Source organism: Leuresthes tenuis, unplaced genomic scaffold, assembly GCF_036924035.1.
Source record: "Leuresthes tenuis unplaced genomic scaffold, fLeuTen1.0.hap1 SCAF_20, whole genome shotgun sequence".
Classification (NCBI taxonomy): Eukaryota; Metazoa; Chordata; class Actinopteri; order Atheriniformes; family Atherinopsidae; genus Leuresthes; species Leuresthes tenuis.
This window is the reverse complement of record NW_027325374.1, coordinates 23197253-23218187: the sequence shown is the minus strand read 5'-3', so window position 1 is coordinate 23218187 and position 20935 is coordinate 23197253. Positions and strand designations below refer to the sequence as shown.

The 20935-nt window shown below is 40.8% G+C and overlaps 1 protein-coding gene across 1 annotated transcript in view; it reads right to left on the bottom strand.

The window, feature by feature from the left end:
• Positions 1 to 20735, bottom strand: part of ipmkb (inositol polyphosphate multikinase b) — a 32346-nt gene extending 11611 nt beyond the window's left edge. Inside the window, exons 1-3 of the mRNA XM_072372717.1 lie at positions 19731 to 20735; positions 8285 to 8370; positions 2748 to 2844 (exon numbers count right to left, since the gene is read on the bottom strand). Of these exons, the coding sequence (XP_072228818.1) occupies positions 2748 to 2844; positions 8285 to 8370; positions 19731 to 19959 (412 nt within the window). The 5' untranslated portion in view covers positions 19960 to 20735. The remainder of the gene's footprint in view (positions 1 to 2747; positions 2845 to 8284; positions 8371 to 19730) is intronic.
• Between the last annotated feature and the right edge of the window lie 200 nt (positions 20736 to 20935).

The following is a 20935-nucleotide window of genomic DNA, read 5'->3' as shown; positions in this document are numbered from 1 at the left end:
TGGGAAGGCCTTGTCCTGTCACAGCAACCAGGCTCCCTAAATGAACCTCATAATAATAAAGTGCTATCTGGTGCATAACCAAACCCAACATGGCAGGCAAATGCAGTTAAGATACAGATGCAGTGTCTCAAAAAGTAAGTACACCGAAGTGCTTTAGATCAGAACCTGGCTGCTTTTTATCCTCATAATTCCTGTAAAATGTACATCTTTGCGTTTTTTGGCATGAAAATTTAAAAAAAAGAAAAGAAAAGTATGCAACAAAAAATTATTCAAGTAATAAAAGGCCTCATGTTGTCTAGGCTATGTTTTTCACAATGCAGGGGCTTGCAAAAGTTTTCACTCCCCTTAACGTTTTTTCCTATTACAACCTGTAATTAGATTTTTTCTTATTTTATTTTTCTTTATTATTTTAAGTAAAGAAACTACACATAACAGTCCAAACTGGTGAAGTGAAATGAAAAAAAAAAAAAAAAACAATACATAAGGTCGGTACCTTCAGCAGTCAAATAATTAGTGAAGTGAGGATCATCTGTATAGGTGTCATCAGTTCTCTGTATAGACACACCTGTTTTGAAAGGCCCCAAACACCACTAATCATGAAGACTAAAGTGCTCTCTAAAAAGCTCAGGGACAAAGTTGTAGAGAAGTCCAAATCCACAATGAGGGAATGAGTGATGGTGCTAAATAAAGGGAAATTCTTGAGGAAACCCTGTTTCAATCTTTCAGAGGTTTGAGACTGGGATGGAGGATAACCTTCCAGCAGCACAGTGACCCTCTGTATTCTGCTTAAGCAACACTGGAGTGGTTGAAGGGAAACATTTAAAAGTGTTGGAATGGCCTAGTCAAAGCCCAGACCTCAGTCCAACTGAGAGCTGGGCTGGACACCAGCAGTACCCATCCAACTCAAAGGAGCCGGAGCAGTTTTGCTTTGAAGACTTGACTTTCCTTAAAAGTAGGCGGTAAAAAGTGCTGGCTTTGGGGGGTTAATAGCTATGTAAATATGAAGAGGGGTGAATATTTCTTTAAGCCACTGCTGGTTATCGTTTAATTTAAGCCCAACAAGAATGCCTGAATAAACCTGCTCAGAGACAATCAACAAATACAATGAAAATATGTGACTGGGAGCACAAAAACAATGAACATCGTGTTAAGCTGAAGATCCCCTGGTCTCAACTGGGACCTTTGCAACCGACCAAAGAATCTGAGGACAACAGACCTTGTTAGTAATTAGTCCAATTGTAACAAAGCCAGCTAAAAAAATATCCTAGCTAAGGAAACCAACAGAAACCTGTCTTCAGTCCAATCTCCCGTCCTGAGCGTGCCTGTGGCGACTGTGGAAAGGAACGACTCCCTTTTAACAGGAAGAAACCTCTGGCAGAACCAGAACCAGGAAGAAACCTCTGGCGGAACCAGACTCAGGAAGGGTGGCCATCCGCCTCGACCAGCTGGGGTCATTGACAGTCCAATTCATTGTTTTCCGTTTCTTGTTGTTTATATTAAAAGGAAAAGACAACTAATGTATCTACAAAAGATCAGGCTTTCTTCATTGTATTCATGTATCATTAAGGGCACCCATCTACCTCAAATATTGACATACAATTAAATATTGAACTGGTGGATCAAGATTACAAGGCAGGTTGTATTTGTGATTTAACCATCTATCCAAATCATAGCTATCCAGAACATATTTTCAGCAAACTCAGAACATTAGCTCAAGTTCTGTTCAATTTCACAAGCAAATGACATGTACATTTAGCATTACTGTTGTCATTAACTTGTGTTTCCCTGTTCCAGCAGGTATCCTTTGAATGGCGTTATGGTGTTTTTTCCCCCCTCTTTTCCCTCTTTTCTGTCTTCTCAAACCCCAGCTGGTCGAGGCAGATGGCCACTCTTCCTGAGTCTGGTTCTGCCAGAGGTTTCTTCCTGTTAAAAGGGAGTTGTTCCTTTCCACAGTCGCCTCAGGCACGCTCAGGACGGGAGATTGGACTGAAGACAAGTTTCGGTGCAATCTGTTGGTTTCCTTAGCTAGGATATTGTTTTTGAATCGGCTCTATATGAATTAATTGGATTATTCTTAATTTAATTAATTGGATTATGATTACATTGAATTGAACTCTAACTGGCTTGAATTTGTTGTAATTGGTGCCATATAAATAAAATTGAATTGAATTTTTCCTCTGAAGTCGTCTCAACTTGCTAACATTTAATCTTCATCTACAATGCAGGCAAAAAGGGAGGATGGTACATCAAATTAAAAAATGTGGACGCAGTTTCATGGACTCGAAGTGGAAGATGTATAGCTTATCATGTCCTGATATTGTGCAATAAAATTTCTACTATAGAAATAAAACTCAAAGCATGTTTCCAAGCCTGGATTCCAGTTGTCTCTGTGAAAGGCTCTACTCTTTACTTTTTTTAATTTTGTAAAAACAGAAAACCCAACTTCTTTCTGAACAGCTCCTCGCTATTTTAGATATGTTTTCAAGTGCTTTCGATTCAGTGAGATAGTCCATAGTCATTGATCCAGTGGTCTTATTTTGCCCCACAGTGGGTGTAAACAGGTGCAACCCTGGTACAATCAAGTCAGATGACATCACATGCAGTCCTTCTATAATAGTACATACCAGAATAAGGCAGTTCACGCTTGGCCGGTTTGTGTCTATTGCTTAAATATCACTGAAATCTTTTTAATCAACAAACTTTATTTCTATAAGAGAAAGACAGTTTAGTAAAGTTCATTTTCTTACCATTGGAGCTGTCAGGAGAAGACCAGGTGCCATAATATTTTGGAAGATGGTTTTGAAGGTCTAGCAGACAAGGATCAAAACAGTCCTCTGCATACACCTAAGACATACACACAGATATGGATATATTTTACTTTACACAAATGGATGAGGCTCAACATTAACACGCTTAAAAAGTACAGGGGTTGTTCCACTTTGTGCTGCCAAAGTAGCTCTGACACACTGCAGCATAGACACAAGGCCTCTAATGGCATTTTGCCATTAAGACTTTAGCAACTGATCCTTTGGCTTCCGAGTGTTGGGTAGTGGATCTAATCTGGACCAGGTGGTAAAAAGTAGCCAGTAGGTACAATCTGTCAAAGCAGCAGCATTATAAATACTAGGACAGAAGACTTCCAAACAGAACGTTGTAAATGCATTGAAAAGAGGTTACAAAATAACTGTTTTTCACTTCACCTATCAGTACACTGTTGGTCTCTGTCTGTTCCTTTGCTGCAAGATACAGTTTTGCTGTAAACAATTTCAATGTGTCCCGGTATCCCAAGCCCAATGAACCAATCCCCAGTGTGGATTACACTGTAAGTGGGGTTACATGCGTGCCATCGGATCGGATTAATGGCTAAATTACAATAAGATTGAGTTATTCAGTTCATGTAGACACCTTAATCTGACAAAAAAAAAAAAAAAAAAAAAAAAACGGATTGAGTTACTCGCGATCAGATTAAGACCCTGAGATAACTCGATCCAAATGTACACTGAAAGTGCATGTAGACGGCAGAAGCACATTATGGATCGGATCGAGCGTTCTGCGCATGCTCCAGATTTTTTCCTGCGATCGTCATCAAAGGAGACGATATTACTGTTGTTGTCGCCGCCGTCAGAAACAAACAAACAACACGATGGAGAATGCGCCGTTGTGCATCAAGTTTGTGCCATAAGCAACTCATCACAGATGTAGAGGGACACAGCTTCATCTCGCTCTGCGTTCGCCATCTTTCTGAATGGCTGAGTTTGTTGTCGTTGGTGGTGAAGACGTCAACAGGAAGTGGCTCTATTAGGATAGTTGAAATGGGTACAGCGCCACCTATCATACCGGGGTATGACATGCTTTGTGCCAGTGATTCCATTGATTCACCGCCATATATCCAAGGATAATTACCCTCAGATAAGGAGCAGAACCCAACTGTAGCTGTAATCCAGTTAATCTCATCATGTAGACCCACCGAGTGTGTCACATACTCATTGTTGGAATTATGTCTGATTGGTCTGGTCAAAAGAAAAGTGATGATGCTATGACTCATCCCATTAGTACAGCTCTTTTCAGACCTGAATTACATCAATGTAATGGCTTCATTCATCTGTAAAAGTAACAGCATTAACCTCTTCAACCTTAGCCTGAGTCAGGAAAAACTTCCAGTGTTGTGGAAGACATCCTGCCTTGTTCCAGTACCTTAAAAATATCATCAATCTGCCCTCAGTGACTACAGACCAGTTGTCCCAACATCCCTGTTATTGGCTCACCTCAGTAAACCAGTGAGCACCTTTCAGAACCAACTACGGTTTTCTCATCATCATGGGGTTGGTGTTGAAGATGTCATCCTCTACCTGATCCAGTGAGCCCACGCTTATCTGGACAAAGCAGGCAGCACAGTGAGGATAATGTTCTTTGATTTTTCCTAGTGCTTTTAATACAATACAGCCTGCACTGTTATGTAAGAGGCTGCAGAAAATCCAGGTGGATGCCTCCACAACCCCCTGGATAACTGACTACCTGACAAACAGACCACAGTTTGTGAGACTGGAGAGTTGTGCGTCTGAGAAGGTGGTCAGCAGCACAGGAGCACCACAGGGGACTGTACTCTCGCTGTTTCTCTTCACTCTCTACACCTCAGACTTACCTTATAACTCAAGTCCCGTCATCTCCAGAAATACTCAGATGACTCTGCAGTGATGGACAAGAGGCTGGGTTCATGGAACTGGTCAACACTTTGTGGCATGGTGTGAGAACAATAACCTCATTTTGAACACAAACAAAACAAAAGAGATGATTGTGGATTTTAGGAGGACCAGGAATAAGCCAAACACTGTCTCCATCCAAGGAGAAGAAGTGTAGGAGGTTGAAAAATACAGACAATATGTACCTCTCAACGAAACTTAGGTCCTTCAATGTCTGCACCTGGATGTTTTATATCCTCTACAACTCTGTGGTGGAGAGTCCAATCTGCTTTGCAGCATCTGTTGGGGCAGCATCAGAGCCAGAGACTCAAAGAAACTCAATAGACTGATAAAGAAGGCTGGCTCTGTGCTGGGGACTGCTCTGGAGCTGATTGTAAAAGAAAAAGGTTGCAAAAGCAACTTAACATAATGGATAATACTTCAAATCTTCAACATTACAAAGTGATCGCACAACGAATTGTGTGTGTCAGTCAGAGGCTTCTTCAGCTATCCAGCAGCAAAATAACTGTTTTGATTCTTTATGATGAAATAGGGGGTTATTTTATCATTATTTTAAAACACTGTAAGTACATGATGCTTTTTTTCATCACGCTCTGATATGTAAAACTTAAGAATTTATAGTGGACTTACTTTTACAATGAGTATACCAAATTAAAGGAACTGCATTAGGCTGGTTTAAGTCATATTTATCTGATAGATTCCAGTTTGTTCTTGCAAACAACACATTCTAATGTTGATTGTGTGTTATGGATAAAAAGATTCCAGCTGATCCAAAATGCTGCAGCCAGAGTTCTGAAGAGATCTAACAGATCTTAATCATATTTCTCCAGTTTTAGCTTCTCTTCATTGGCTCCCTGTTAAATTCAGAACAGAATTTCAAATTAGCGTTTCTAAAGGCAGAATGGGAGGCAGAGCCTTCAGTTATCAGGCCCCTCTCTGTGGAATAAGCTGCCAGTTTGGGTTCAGGAAGCAGACACCCTCTCTACCTTTAAGATTAGGCTTAAAACTTTCCTTTTTGATAAAGCTTATAGTTAGGGATGGCTCAGGTAATCCTGAAACATCCCATAGTTAAGCTGCTATAGGCCTAGACTGCTGGGGGACCTCCCATGGTGCACCTCTCCTCCCTCTGCTCTCTTTATTCTCCATGTACATGTGACATTATTGTTATCATTAACATGCGTTTCTCTCTCTCAGCAGGCATCCTTTGAATGGTGTTACGGTGTTTGTTGTCCCCTCTTTTCTGTCCTCTCAAACCCCCAGCTGGTCGAGGAGGTTTCCTACTGTTCAAAGGAAGTTTTTTGTCTCTCCACAGTCGCTCAGGCCGGGAGATTGGATCGAAGAGAAGTTTTGAAGCGATCGGTTAGTTTCCTTAGATCGGCTACTTATCTTTCAAACTAGCATTATATGAATTAGGCTTATTTGCATTTCAATCAATTTGATATTGATTGGATTAGAATATATTTGATTAGAATTGTCTTGAATTGGACTGTATCTTTGATGCGTCTTGTTTGTTGCGATTTGGCTCGAATTTTAAAAAAAAAACAAAAACAATTCAATTCACCAACCTCTACTGTGCATACCCATGCATTAATGTGACTACAACAGATCAGTTTAGTGCTGTAAGACATATTTATGTGTTAATTGGTTGTGTAAGTACTATCTAAATATTACTAAGTCCAAACCTGGTAAATTGGCATCCCAAAAAGTTACAAAAAAGTATGACGGGGTGTCACACATGACACCAACACATTCAGCTGAATAAGGCACCTGAGAGGTACCTTAAGTCTAAATCAAACCCAGAAGCTCTGCAGCAGCAGATCGCTATTGTCTTCTTTTTACAAATTAACACAGAGGATTTTCAGGAGAATATGCAGACAATTTGGTCCAGACTTTTTACAGTTATTGTCACATGTTTCACAGCAAGAGACTAGAGTCTAGAGTTCATAGAAGACGGTAATTATACTGTGTAAAATGCTGTTTTCTTTCCAACACATTGAGAATAGCCGATAAGGCCCAAAACAGCACACAGGTCAGCAGTAAGAACAAACTGTCACCAGTACACACACACACACACACACACACTAACAAAATCTCACACAGCAGCAGCAAATGCTCCGAAACATTCATACATTGTCTCAGCTGCTGAGGTTCTACACATTCAACAAGGAGGCTTGGTGGATAATCTCAGCAGAAAATCTGTAATAAATGTCAGGGACATTTGTGTTCTCACATGCCGCCACTACAGAACATCTAGAATATTTCAGGAGTCCAGTGTATCTGAAAGCAGGTTCTGTGCGATTACACACAGCAAAGGCAAAAGATTCATTTTACAAGGAAGAAGGAGCAAAAAAGCTAAAAATGCATGGACGTTACAACTTCTCTTAAAAGCAATATGCTTTGATTAGAAAGGCATATTTTTGTCTGGTTAATCTTGCAGAAATGTAAAATTCCAACAGCATGTCAGCTAGGCCCTGTAGCTAACAATTATTTAGGTAAATCAAATATTTTATCAAAGAGAAAAAAGACAGGTGTCAAAAAGAATAATGAAAAGTGGTAAACTGCCCTGCCCAAGCCTCAGCTTCCTTCTGTTCTCCGCTAGCGTCCTTCTGTTCTCCGCTAGCGTCCTTCTCAACTAACAAGCAGACTGATTTCCATTAAAATGTTAACGTGAAATGTTCCCTTGTGTTTGTTCTGCTCAGTGGACTCTATATGTGAACTGGCTGCTTTCTGCTGAGATGCTGTAGCATTGACGTTGTGCTATCGTGCTAATGTAACTGGCTTTTACAATGGACACACTGTAGAGTTTTTTCTCTTTTCTTTTCTTTGAAATGCTCCCAAACTTTTTCTCTGATTTTGCTCCTCATTGTTTTCTCCAGTTTCCTCCATCCAATCACGCTGCAACAAACGCAGCATGTTGTGTGACAGTAAAAACTGTCCGTTTGAAACGGTGATCACTCAGCAGACCATATTTGAGTGAATAAATGATGCCTCAAAGAAAATAAGTTTCATTGAAGATTCTTTGTAATAGAGTTATTCAAGTTACTCAATGCATCATTTCAGTCCTAATGTCAGTCCTTTCTCAAAAAGATCATTTCAGGAAGGCCCAAAACTGTGACTACTGTGATCCACATAAAAAAGAAGATGGGATTAATAGCAAGGATAGGATGGATTCTGGAAAAGGTTAAGCTATTCCTAAACTTTTTTCAAAGAACTTGTGTTTTCTGTGTTACGTGACAATATATATAGAATGTTTTTTAACCAATTGTTGGTAAAATAAAAACAAGGTGATTTTAACGTCTCACTGATTGATCATTAATAAAAAATAAAAGACACAATTTCATCAAGTGGTCATGAGATCAATGTTGTCAAATGCAATGACTGTGCATCGTACAGAAATGTGTGATGGTCTTAGTTAATTTACATCTGGAACATGTTCTTACGAATAAAAACTGAAGCAGCTGTGTTTGTTTCGTTTTGGCTGAGTTGATCTACACACCTGGATTTATGCATAGTTTATCAGAATTAGCAATAAAGCTAGTTAAGACATAAAAAGGGAAAAAATGTGTGTGTGTGTTTTGTATTACCATGCTATAAAACTGCATTTCTCGTGGACCTCTTGGTGGAGGCTGAACTTGCTTCAGTACTGTACCATCTGGGTGCTGCAAAATACCTATAATAAGCACAAAAATTCATCAAAGCAAAGTTTATCAAAGCAGAAGTTCTGTTGGTTTAGGGAGGCCAAAACAATTACTGACAAAATGAGTCAATGACTTAAAACCTCAGTTTTAGTATATAATTGTTAGAATGACATTCAGTGTATAAAAGATTCCATATGCTGGTGTAGCTAAAAACTTTTCAGCTGAGGAATCTTAGAATTTTTATGAATATGGCCCCCGATTACATCATCTGTACATAATGGTGTAGATTCTCAGTTATCCAGGTCATAACAGCTTGAAAAAGGGCAACTGGACTTCTTCTTGGATCTTGAAGACTCATCTGAAAGTCTTCTTCAGTTATAGAAGAACCAGGACGTTACAACTGGTGGGGAGTATCAGCTCATAAGCAGAGAGGGTTGTTCCAGTCATATGTGCCACTGAACCTTCTGACCAATGTGCATGTTGTAGAGTCATTATCTCCTCTGAATTGTCTGCCTGCCTGAAAAGGCGAGTTCTGGTCACAGGATCCAAAGTGTGGATGGTTGTGAACTGCCTGGGGAGGAGAGACAATGCTGGACTGTAGGTGCTGGGAAGGTGGTACCTGAGACCCCTGATTGCCCCTTACAGTTTTTTGTAATGCTCCTGAAATGTTATTTCTATTATATGTATGAAAGGAAAATGTCTTTACTTGTTTGTTTTTTTATTACACATTTGACAATAAATGCCTTTGAATCCTTTTAACTCAAAGTGTATGCTTGCCAAGCAAAAATGCTTACACATTGGTAGGTCTGCAAAATGTAATCCAGCAAATAAAGCACCAATTAAAAAGAATGAGGGAAACTTAGATATTCTGTTACAAATTACATAATTATTGTTTTATTTTTTTTTTCTTTGAGTAACACGAGGAGGCACTTGGGCAAGTTGCAGTGCATTTGCCAGTAGTGTGGGGCTTGGACTTGGTACCGATCAATCATTAACACAGTTTAAACAGGCACAGAAAAAAAATAGTACTTTAGCACTTCAATCATCACAGCAGTTACAGAACGAACAGGGAAATCTTGTTCAGCTTGTACCTCTGATGACAGGAAATGTTCTCTTTCAGCTGTTTCCCCAACAATTCAGCATAATTTTTGTTTAAGATTGTTCAGTAGTGATGGGCAGCTGGGACAAAAAAAGGATAAAATGGTCACTGGCTACAGTTTTCAAAGACTATTTCAGTTTGTCTCATACAATTAATCCGATTCCGTCTTTTGGTTGGATTGAAAGTGTAAGGGCACTCCGTAGAACACTGAGGCTCATCCGGATCTAGCTTCAGAGAGTAGGTATCGTGCTCCAAATATATTTTTTGATTGTTTTTGTGAGAACCTTCATTGATAACATGAAACATTAAAGAAAAAAGACCAATCTTAGCCATGAGGCACAGGGCACCCTAGCCCTTGTACATCATGCACAAACATGAACTGTCCTGCGATTAATCTTCAAAAATGTCCAGCATTCAGTTGGACTGACAAATAAACCATTGTGTGAATACTTTGTGTTCCAGATTAACTAATTATTTATGATCACAACTATGGGACAGTAGTTTATTGTGGGTGAAACATTAACTACATGCAGCTTACATGCACAATGAACTGACACAGTTGGGCTTGCAGAGCACAGTGCTGTATCCAGCATAGTCCTGAACTTGTTTGTTGGTTTGTTAACACCTCTTATGGAAACACTGCACTTTTATATCTGCATGGTAGAAGAGTGAGGTGAAGTCTTTACTATCAGATATATTTTACATCCTTTATGTCCCAGGAGTGGTGAGGCCTGAAGTATGTGTCAGGACAACTTGTTTGCCCACTTCCCATAATAACTAGAGATGTCCAGATCCAGATTTTTTTACCTCCCGATACAATCCGATTTTTTTAATGATTAGTCTTGCCAATACCGATCCGATCCAGAAAAACAGCGCGGAATAATGGTAACAAACGGTAAGTTTCATTGTGTGGAAAAGACTGGGATAATTTTTTTGTGCAAGGCAACATCGGACTTGACTGAAACATTTCTTTCCTATGTTTTAAAAAGCAAATTAACATAAATATCCTGAATTACTTATTTAATAATTGTGCAAACAATCTTAACCATAAAAATATAACAAGTGTAACTGGTTAAATCAGTGCAATTAGGGATTCAAAATCCATGTAAACCAAAATATTAAATAATAAAAGGAGCTGAAACTGAGAAAAAAAAACAATAGCTTTACTAGCTTGGTTGGTAGACTTTCAAAATAAATAGCAATCAGTTCTTTATATAGTTTAGTGCAAATGTGAATTAAACATCCATTACAAAAGCATCTTAACAAAACAATAGCTTCTCTTGCTTGGTATAAACTTAATTCTTTTTTTTTTTTAATAAATCAGTTGTTTTTTTTTTTTTTTTTTTTTTTATTACCACTAGTGGGGGCAGAATGTCCTTGAATGAATGCTAATGTTTGACAGGACAAGGGGGAAATTAAAAAAACAAAAATCGGCGATATGGAATAAAAGCATGTATGATCATTTCCATCTCAGAGCGTGACACAGTGCGACTTAGCTTGGCAATATTTTCTAAATGATAAAAACAAGAGCGAATCAGTGATTTAACATGAGCATCCAAAGTCGATGCTGGGTCAAGAGTTACCTCGAGGTTCCGAACTGAGGGTTTAACAAATTAAGCGAGAGGACCGAGAGTCTGCATTATTTTAGGTAAAAACCTATCAGGACTTCAGTTTTCTCTGCATTAAGTTGAAGAAAAATGTCAGCCATCCAACTTCTGACAGAATCTAAGCACCTAAGCAAGAACTTTACCTTTAAAACATCATTGGGTTTAAAATAAATATATAACTGAATACCATCTGCATAACAGTGATAAGAGATGTCCTCAACATAATCTAAGATATGCTGAAGAGGGAGCTGATATAAAAGAAACAATAAAGGTCCAAAAACAGACCCTTGTGGCACACCAAGGGATGAGGAAGAGGACCTGAATTTAGCAGCAGCCACAGAAAATTATTATCCAGACATATCAGGAAAACCATTCCAAAGATATAGTATTTCATTCCCAGTATTTCAGCCTATGGTGCATGATGTAACGGCTGAGGTCAAGTCCAACATCAGTAAAACAGAAAATTCTCCTGCATCAGGATCGCATTGGCGACTGTAAGAAGGGCTGTTTTAGTGGCATGAGCCCTGTGAAAATGATCAAGAATGCTGATTTTTTTTTATAAAACTGCTGAAAGCTTCTTAGCCAGAACCTTTTCTAAAATCTTAGCAATAAACGATCATTTTGAAATGGGTGGCCAATCCATTGTGAAAATGTCTCATGTTGAAGTTTGAGTCCCATTGATCAGGACATCATCCTCATCTTAGAATATGAAATTAATTTAAAAAAAAAAAATACAATATTTATCCCAAAGCGAAGTTTTATTATAGCAAATATTGTAAATCTTTAAAACAATCATCATAACCGGTCATTACATATGCTTATTGCTGCTGGCAAGAATGATCTTCTGTATATCTGTCTTACAGTGAAGCTGAGCAAGCTTCATGCTGATCACACTGCTTTTTCCACACTGCATTATGTAAAGGATGTGCAGTGCGCTTCATGTTTATTAACTTGTCCTGCATTCTACATTTACAATCAGATCCAGGGACTCTAGAACAGTCCCCAGCACAGAGCCAGTGTTCTTTACATGTTTGATGAGTTTCTTTGAGTCTCTGGTTCTGATGCTGCTGCCCCAACAGATGCTGCAAAGTAGATTGTCCACCACAGACTGACAGAAGATAGAAAACATCTTGCTGCAGACATTTAAGGACCTAAGATTCCTGTTCTGTCCTTTCTTGGAGACAGCCTTGGCGTTGCATTTCCAGTCCAGTCTAGGTAAACGCACAGGCATCTGTATTCCTCAACCACACCCACCTCCCCTTCGATGGAGTTAGTGTTTACCTTATTTCTGGTCCTTCTAAAACCCACAATCACCTCTTCAGTCTGGTGTACATTCAAGATGAGTTGATTGTTTCCACATCATGCCACAAAATGATCGACCAGTAGCCTGTGCAATCCTGTCAGCTTGGTAAACAGTATGGTCTGCTAGTCCAATATCCTTGTCAGCAACAGCGCTATCCAGCCAGGTCTCTGGAAATACCACGACACCGTTGCCCACGCTTAACCTTATTTTGTCGCTCTTATTGATGAGTGACCACAGCTGTCCAGAAAGCAACTTGGAAGCAATTGTCAATATTAGTTAGCTCTTAGCCTGGTGTGCCGCTGCTCTTGCCCTGCTTCTGCCTCCTGTCCCTGCACAGCCTCAGACACCTCCATAGGGGGTCGTAGAGATGATTCCCAATCTCTCCAGAGCGCAGGATCTCCGGAGGAATGATCTGGTCTTTCAGTGGTACAGCCCAATTGCTGTTCTCCAGTGACAAGAAGTTCAGCTCGCTCAAAACTGATATGTGGATCTGGTGCATGAACAAAAACACACAAAGAAGATACTGCAATCTAACAGAGAGTACGGAGCAGCTGCATACATGCATGCCACCATCATCCAACTCTGGCCCCTGAGTCATCTGAGTATATCTGGAGATGACACAACTTTTGGGTCCAGATAAGAGTGCCAAGCTAAGTCGCACTTAGATTATGGCATCTTTAAAACCAGGATAATAGACCAACTGTAGTAGGTCACGAAAGGTGTTCACTTGCTTACTTAGGTGAGCCAAGAACAGTCTGTCCAGGACTTTCATGATGGGACTATTGGGCAACTGGTCTGTAGTCACTTAGGGCTGACGGATGAGATTCTTTAGGTACTGGAGCGAGGCAAGATGTCTTCCACAGCACAGGAACTTTCTCCTGACTCAGACTAAAGTTGAAAAAATGCTGTAGAATTCCACATAATCGTTCCACACAGGCCCTAATGACCCTGGACTGAGACCATACAGGCCTTGTTCTGATTCTTTCTCTCCATCTACTTCTTTATGTTGACTGTTGGAGACACGTAGGCTGGAGGGGGGGGGGGGGGGGGGGGGGGGGGGGGGGGGGGGGGGGGGCAGAGGAGCTCTCAGTGTGTCCCAATGTGGGGGGAGATGTTGGTGAAGATGTGTTTAGATTCATTACCGTGGTGGAGGATGACATTATGGAGGTGTGACAGGGAAGATGTGGGTACAGACAGGGTGACAGGCCTGTGTAGCTTGAGGCAGGAGAGGAGCATCAGTGTTCTTCTGAACTGAGCGTACTGAAAAACATGTTCAGCTTGTTGGCTCTGTCCAGGCTTCCATCAGTCTGATACCCCTCCACTTCAAATCTGGTGATCTTTTCACTGTTCTTTATATGTAATAATACTCTCCACATAGAAGTTAATGTAGTCTGTCTCGCACTCAGTCAGTGTACTGTTATAATGTCCATGTGGCTCACATAGTGCATTTCAGTCTGTGGATTTAAAGCTCTCCCACAGCTCCTCTTCAGCTTTTTTAGAACATTTTTTCCTACAGTCAGAGAATGTAGCTGATAAATGGGTATATAGTTGGAGGTGAAGAGAACCAGATTGTGGTGTGATTTTCCAAATGGAGGAGCTGTATGCATCTTTTACATTAATATAGAATAAATCCAACTTTTACTTTCTCTGGTGAAGCAGTTGAAACTGTTGAAAGGTCGACAGTATAATAGAGAGGCAACCTTGTTTGAAATCCCCTTAAATGTGTTCGGATGTAGTGTTTGTAATATGGCAACAACTGAGTTGCTGACATCTTAGACAGGGCCAGCAGCAGCAGCAGCAGCAGCAAGTAACATGTACACCGCTATCTGAAAAACACAGGTGAACTCACTCTGTAAATAATATGGATGCAAATCCACAGCTAACAGTTCAATGTCACAGGTACAAAAACTAACCTTCACAGTGACATGTCCAGGATAACACCATCAGTTATTAACTGCAACACTTCTACCATTGTTTTGCAACTGACCCAGATGTCTCTGATGACTTGTATCAGGTGGAGAGGTGTTGGAGTTCAGCATGCTCCTGCAGCCGTGTCTCAGTGAAGCACATAATATTGCACTCTCAATATTGTTTTTTTGTCCTCCGGAGTGCTCCAAACGTGTTAATTTGCACTGAATGACACGTAACAAAACAGATGCTCCTATTAAAGGCAGCGAAAGATGGGCCCAGTGTACAACAGCTGTTGCAAGATATGGCGAAGGATTCAGTCCCATTTCAGACAGCTGAGAGAGAAAGTTTAAAAAAAAAAAAAAAATGCGGCTACACTGGATGCGCAATATGAGTCGCCTGGCAGGAAATATTTCTCAAAGGGCTCTGTCAGACATGTTGCTCAGACATGTTGCTCCATGACAAACTTTTTACAGTACACAGTAAAGCGCAGGTTCCAGAGATTTTTACTTTAACATCTTATGGCATTAAATTAATTCAAGATTGCCTTAAAGATTTGAAAAAAAAAAAAGATCATGATCCTCCCTTCGATCACCGATCCGATTGAAAATGCCTCCATCCCTGCTGTCAGGATGGAAATAATAAGTGTTTCACTAAAGTCGACTTAAGCAGTGCTCCTGTTGGTACAGTTGGGATCGCTGGTGCTGCAAGTGCAAAAATTCATCTGGAGCTTTTTTCGCAAAACATTTTGTCTCTTTATTTGTCATTTTTTCCTGCTGCGGTATTGAAAAAGTATAAATCATTGTCTTTGGAATCTTATTGCATTGTCAGTATCATGACAAACCTAACACCAAATAGCATACATGTTTTTGGAAATTAACTTTTGGGGCTGCCTCAATATGTGGAGTTGTTGAGACGCTTTGACACTCCTGTGAACAAGACCCATACAAATATATCAAACAGTCCAAATTGGCTTGAGTTTGTGTGTTTCTGTGTGCATGTGTCTATGAGGATGATGGGGGAAGGGGAGAGCCCCCCATTGGAATAACACGGCAGTGATTAATGCACTGACACTCTGCACTTGATTTTTTTAGCCTCTGTGAGGCACTTTGTATTGCTTCTAAAGTATGAAAGGTGCCATATAAATTAAATTTGATTCTTGACACATCACAGTAAGAGCGTTTCTAACACTACATGCCACATTCACTCACTCCCACACATTCATACACTGATGTATGCATCAGTAGGCAATGTGGGGTTCAGTGTCTTGCCCAAGGACGCTTTGACATGTGGCCTGGGGAAGCTGGAGTCGAAACACTGACCTTCCGATTGGTGGGGCACTGCTCTTCCTCCTGAGCTACAGCTACTGTAATTCCTTATTATTGGGCTGTCCCACATATTCTCTGAACAGCCTCCAACTGATCCAAAATGCTGCAGCCAGAGTTCTGATTAGAACAGGAGAGATCATGTTTCTCCAGTTTTAGCTTCTCTTCATTGGCTCCCTGTTAAATTCAGAATAGAATATAAGATTCTTCTTCTCACATATAAAGCTCTTAATGACCGAGCTCCATCATATCTTAAAGATCTCATTGTAAGGTATTTTCCTAACAGAGCACTTTGCTCCCAAACTGCAGGTTTACTTGTTGTTCCCAGAGTTTCTAAAAGTAGAATGGGAGGCAGAGCCTTCAGTTATCAGGCCCCTCTCTTGTGGAATAAGCTGCCAGTAAATGTCCAGGAAGCAGACACCCTTTCCACTTTTAAGATAAGGCTTAAAACTTTCCTTTTTGATAAAGCTTATAGTTAGGGATGGCTCAGGAATAGTGTTGTCACAATACTAGGGGTGCAACGGTACAGGTAACCCACGGTACCGTCTGTACCTCGGTTTTTGGGCCACAGTTTCAGTTCAGTTTCGGTGCATGTTTTGTGCGTAAAGAGAACAATTTTTTTTCTCCCAAAATTCTCTTTATTTTGCTTGTCAGCAAAAACTGTAAACATACCAGTATCATTGGTATACTGAATAATATAACACTTTTCTTTTACGTTAACAGTTACTTTGAAACTTTGAAAAGGTAAAATTAAAATCAGAGCTCATAAATACCGACATTCGCGTATAACTTGAACGCACCATTAGTTGCAGCACACAAACGCCGCCCTCTCAATGCGAGCTGCAATGTAAATTAGTCTAACTAACTAACGGAACATTACTCTGCTGTTAGACTCTGTTAGCCCAGCCTTCCAGACCAGTCCCCACCAGACGGCCCACTGACCATCGGCAATCGCCGAACGGGCCACCTGGAAATGTCCTGGTGCTCCCTATGTTTTAAAGCCGAAGTAATTCCGTATAGCACTTTGCGCACCTGGTTTATCTACGAGTTGCAGCATGGTGAAGGCTGCAGCAGCAGCCAATCTCTCCCTGCTCCTGTCTCTCTCTGGGGTTTGTCATTACAGATATCTACAATTCAGTTGCAGACATCCGCTACGCGATTACAGATATCTGTAACTGAATTACGACTAGAAGTAATTCCAGTTTGAGATTACATCGTCATTTCACCTAGTCTGTTTCAGGGTCCAGTTATCGGCTTCAGAGAATGCTGAAACTACTCCAACTGGCTTAAGAACTGTGGAGGACGGTGGTGAACCATCATCTTCCATGAAGTAAATCACAGATCACTTCAATGTTGGTGAAATGAAATCAAAGAAAATCAACAGCAGAACTCACAGTAATGTTTAGTAGTGAAAGTAAGAGAAATCAATGTGTTGGGACCAAACAGCTGTGTAGACTTAAGAAGACCACTTATCAATGAGGATAATTCAGAAAGACTTCAAATTGCAGGACAGTATAAAGACTGGACTCTGGAGCCATGGAAACAGGTCATGTGGACTGATGGGGTCCAGAGCGACCCTGTTCAGAATGATGGGGGGCATCAGGATAAGAAGGGCAGGGGATGACGTGCTGTTCCTGTCGTGCCTTTTGTCTACTGAACAAGCCTGTGGGGGTCTGAGGTCTATGATCTGAGGTTGCTGCAGTTGGTCAGCAACCTCAGAGGTTCAGCAACATTGACGTCAGCTGACCACCTGAACATAGAGGGTATGCACCTCCATCACTGTTCTATCAAGCCACTCCTAGGTGGTTTCAATATATGGTCACTCAGTGACAAACCATTAAACACTCCTGCTACCACTGGGATTGGAAGTATTCCAACTTAATATCTTAAATCAATGTTGGTCTCGACTGGGATCTTTGAGACATTCTAAAGAATATCAAGGTAAGGTTGGGGGACCAAAGACATTTTTCCTGATGTTTCTAAGTTCCTCATTTCTATACTGAGAAAATTTACAAAGCAAAGCCTGACTTTCAAAGAGGAATATGTTAGCATTAGTAAGCTCAAGATGTCCCTAATTCACATTCTGGCTGTGTACAGACAAATGAATACCAACATCTTTTATTTTATTCAAACTTTTATCACATAAACTGTCAACATGGATAAAATTATATTCACATTCTGACTATATACAGACATAACAGCTTCTGCCCAGAATCCAGCTGTTTCGTGTGCTCAAACATGACGTGAGACAATTCAAATGTTGTCAGGGCTTACTTTTTTCTCCTTTATAGTATTTTTTAAAAACCTTTTACCAGTACCACCTAAATTTATAATATTGGGAAACAATTGAATTGTGAACCGGTGGATCAGGATTACAACGTGCCAGTGTCAAAGAAACGTGAAGATTCTAAAAGCCGTTTCAACCAAAGACCACATCACCTGGTCATTTTACACCAGGCTTGACTGTATTTTAGGGTATAAATAAATCTATATGCTCTGCAGGTGCACACCAATTGAGCCAGTAACTCTTCAGAGCTTGGTTTTTTTTTTATGGCTAGGTAACTAAATGACCTTGCTGCCATTTGAAAGTTTTGAATATGTGCCTGGGGTGACCGACTCTCTTTATCCTTATCCTCTTATATGTTATCATCTGCTCACAAATTTGCCAACTTCCACTGCATACAACCTTACAAATTAAAACATCAATGATGGCTGCTGTTGCCTTCACTGTACACCGCCTTTTAGTTATTGTTCTTCGGCCTGTGCAGGCCAGTTTAGGGCTATGATTTCTTACCACTGTCTATCCATTCATCAAGTTTCTGCTAGTTATGGGACTAGATTGAAGGAGCAACTATCTGAGCCGAGATCTTCAGTATCTTCAGTGGGCCTCGCCACTGAGCAAGCCGCTAACCTTACACCACAGGAACGTCATCAGAAAAATTTGAAGGGGGAGGACAAAATTAATGTGCAAACATAACTACACAGTTTCAACATCTGTTTGACTTTTAAGCATTTTCTTCAGTTTTTGTAACATTTACAATAGTTGAACCTTTTGATGGGTTGTACAGATGCTCGTAGAGACAGACCTGCTGTTCACTGCGGCTCTTCCTGTATTTCATAGATGCCACATTCCCCCAATTACTATCAAATATCTACTGAAACATCAGGAGGAGTGTGTCTGTGTGGGAGTTTAAATGAGAAACTGTTTTTTGGAATTATTAAGAGGGTGGGGACAATTAAAACCACACAGGACGTCATCTGTTCCCGTTTGTCGAGTTAGCATCATGACATGTTTTCCTCTTGACTCACTCTGTTCTTAGAACAAAAGAGACAAGCATTCAGACCTGTGAGTCAACTGTCCTGAATATAAGATGTGCAGTCAGCGGTCAAGATATTAAAATGAGGGGAATGCTGTGTATTTTACTTAATGTACCACTGTCGCCCTGTGGCTGTGCATTTGAGCTAATAACTAGTTAGTTGAGTTGACCTCAAACTCAAAACATGAACCACAGCAAAGGTCTGCACAAATGACTGAAATTCACTCAGCTACCATTCACCATGTATGAGTCCCATTTGAAATGATATCTGACTCCATTAACAACGTGTCCAGCTCAGTGACACGAGTGGGTCAACAAAATAACTGTGATTAACATGCAACTCAACCCGATAATATTCATTCCATCTGAACATCTTTAGTGATAAATGTAAAAGTAATGAAGAGTTTAGCCAACAGAAATCCTAAGCTGCTGTTTTATCTTAAATTATGGGACTCATAAAAGGATTTATTTGACCCTGTCGTTAAAAAAAACAAACCGTTTCCCTAATTAATTACTTTGCTCTGACATTTTCTTTCGTTTGGAATAAAACCGGTTTGGAAGTTAACTCATTTTTCAGTAATGCAGTAATGCAATGAAACCAGTGAGGAGCCTTTCTCTCTGTTCAGAGCTACTGGTTTCAACATTTCATTCTTCTTCCTTTGTCATTTTGCCCTCCATGGTATCCAAAGCAGCTGTACCTACTGACTGCTAACTGCCAGAGCCGGTGGTGGCAGTTTTCACTGCTGCTAAATATTCAGTACTTAGCTTGGTGTCAGAAACACACACACACCTGCTGGGTGTCAGAGAAGTAGATAAATTTCTAATTAGCTTACCCACTTTGTCCACTCCAAACTTGTGACCTGCCACCTGATGTGACAGCGGAACACAGCCGTTCAGGTAGCTCTGGTCCTGTGGCCGCTGGTCGGACTTCTCTTTGCCGTGGGTGCTGCCAGAGAGCCGCTGGTTCGGGCTAACCCCACCGGTGCCAGAGCCGGGGGTCACTTCCAGTTTGCCGAGCGCTACAGAGGACTCCATTATTATTTTTTGCTGAGCCGATGACATCTGTAAAATAAACCACTAGAGCTTCGTCCAGCACACAGTAAATAAATGGTCAAGAATGTGACGATTCGTGTACTGTCATTACGTAAACGCAGAATTCCGCGTACACGTTGTTCGTGGAACTGAGAATGGTCCACCTAACGAAGCCAGAACACCAGCTTCAGTCGCGGCAGCAGATTCCGAGCACCGGCATTCCCGCTGACGGCCCGCCGCCCAGTCCACTGCTGAAGCTTACCTCTCGGCGTGGCGTGGATTCAGTGCTTTTCATGTCTTCAACGGCAACATAAGTACATCCGCGCCACATCCCACTTCCTCCCAGCCTTAATGCAGACAAGCAGACTCGACATCCGTCAGGAGCCTTCGAAGTAAAATTTCAGAAGCCGAGTTGATAGAGCAGTGGCAACGATGTTACCTGTTACCTGTGGACAGGCAGCTAGCTTACAGTCTCAGGGTTACTTCTCCGTACCCAAGTTAGTTTTACAGATGGCTATTAATAAAACTGACGTTTTTTTTTAATAGGAGGTTAAAGCCATCCAGCGTCAAGTTACGTTAATAACCGCAGCCCCACTTCCTGGTTGCGCATGACAATACTGATGTCCGTCACTACTGCTGTTCCAAACACCTCACACTCATGGAAATGGCAGCTGTGAACGAGGATAAGAGCACATCGAGAAACTGCCTAAAAAAGCTGATTACTTCTGTAAAACAAGCCTATACTCCTGCACTGAAAACACAACTCTATAATCGCCTGCAAAACGCAAACCGGTCTGTTTACAACGATTTGGTGTTGGCATCGACTCCATGAATGTGAGAGGAGGTCGGCAGGACGCTCATCACTCACACATATCCAGGTCAGCGGAGGCGGGACGACAGGAGCCTCAGTGTTTCCCTTTCATTTTTCTCCTGCATGGCACACACAGTCATATCATATCAGTACATGACATGAAATCATCTGCTCCTTCCAACATCGTTATTTTTG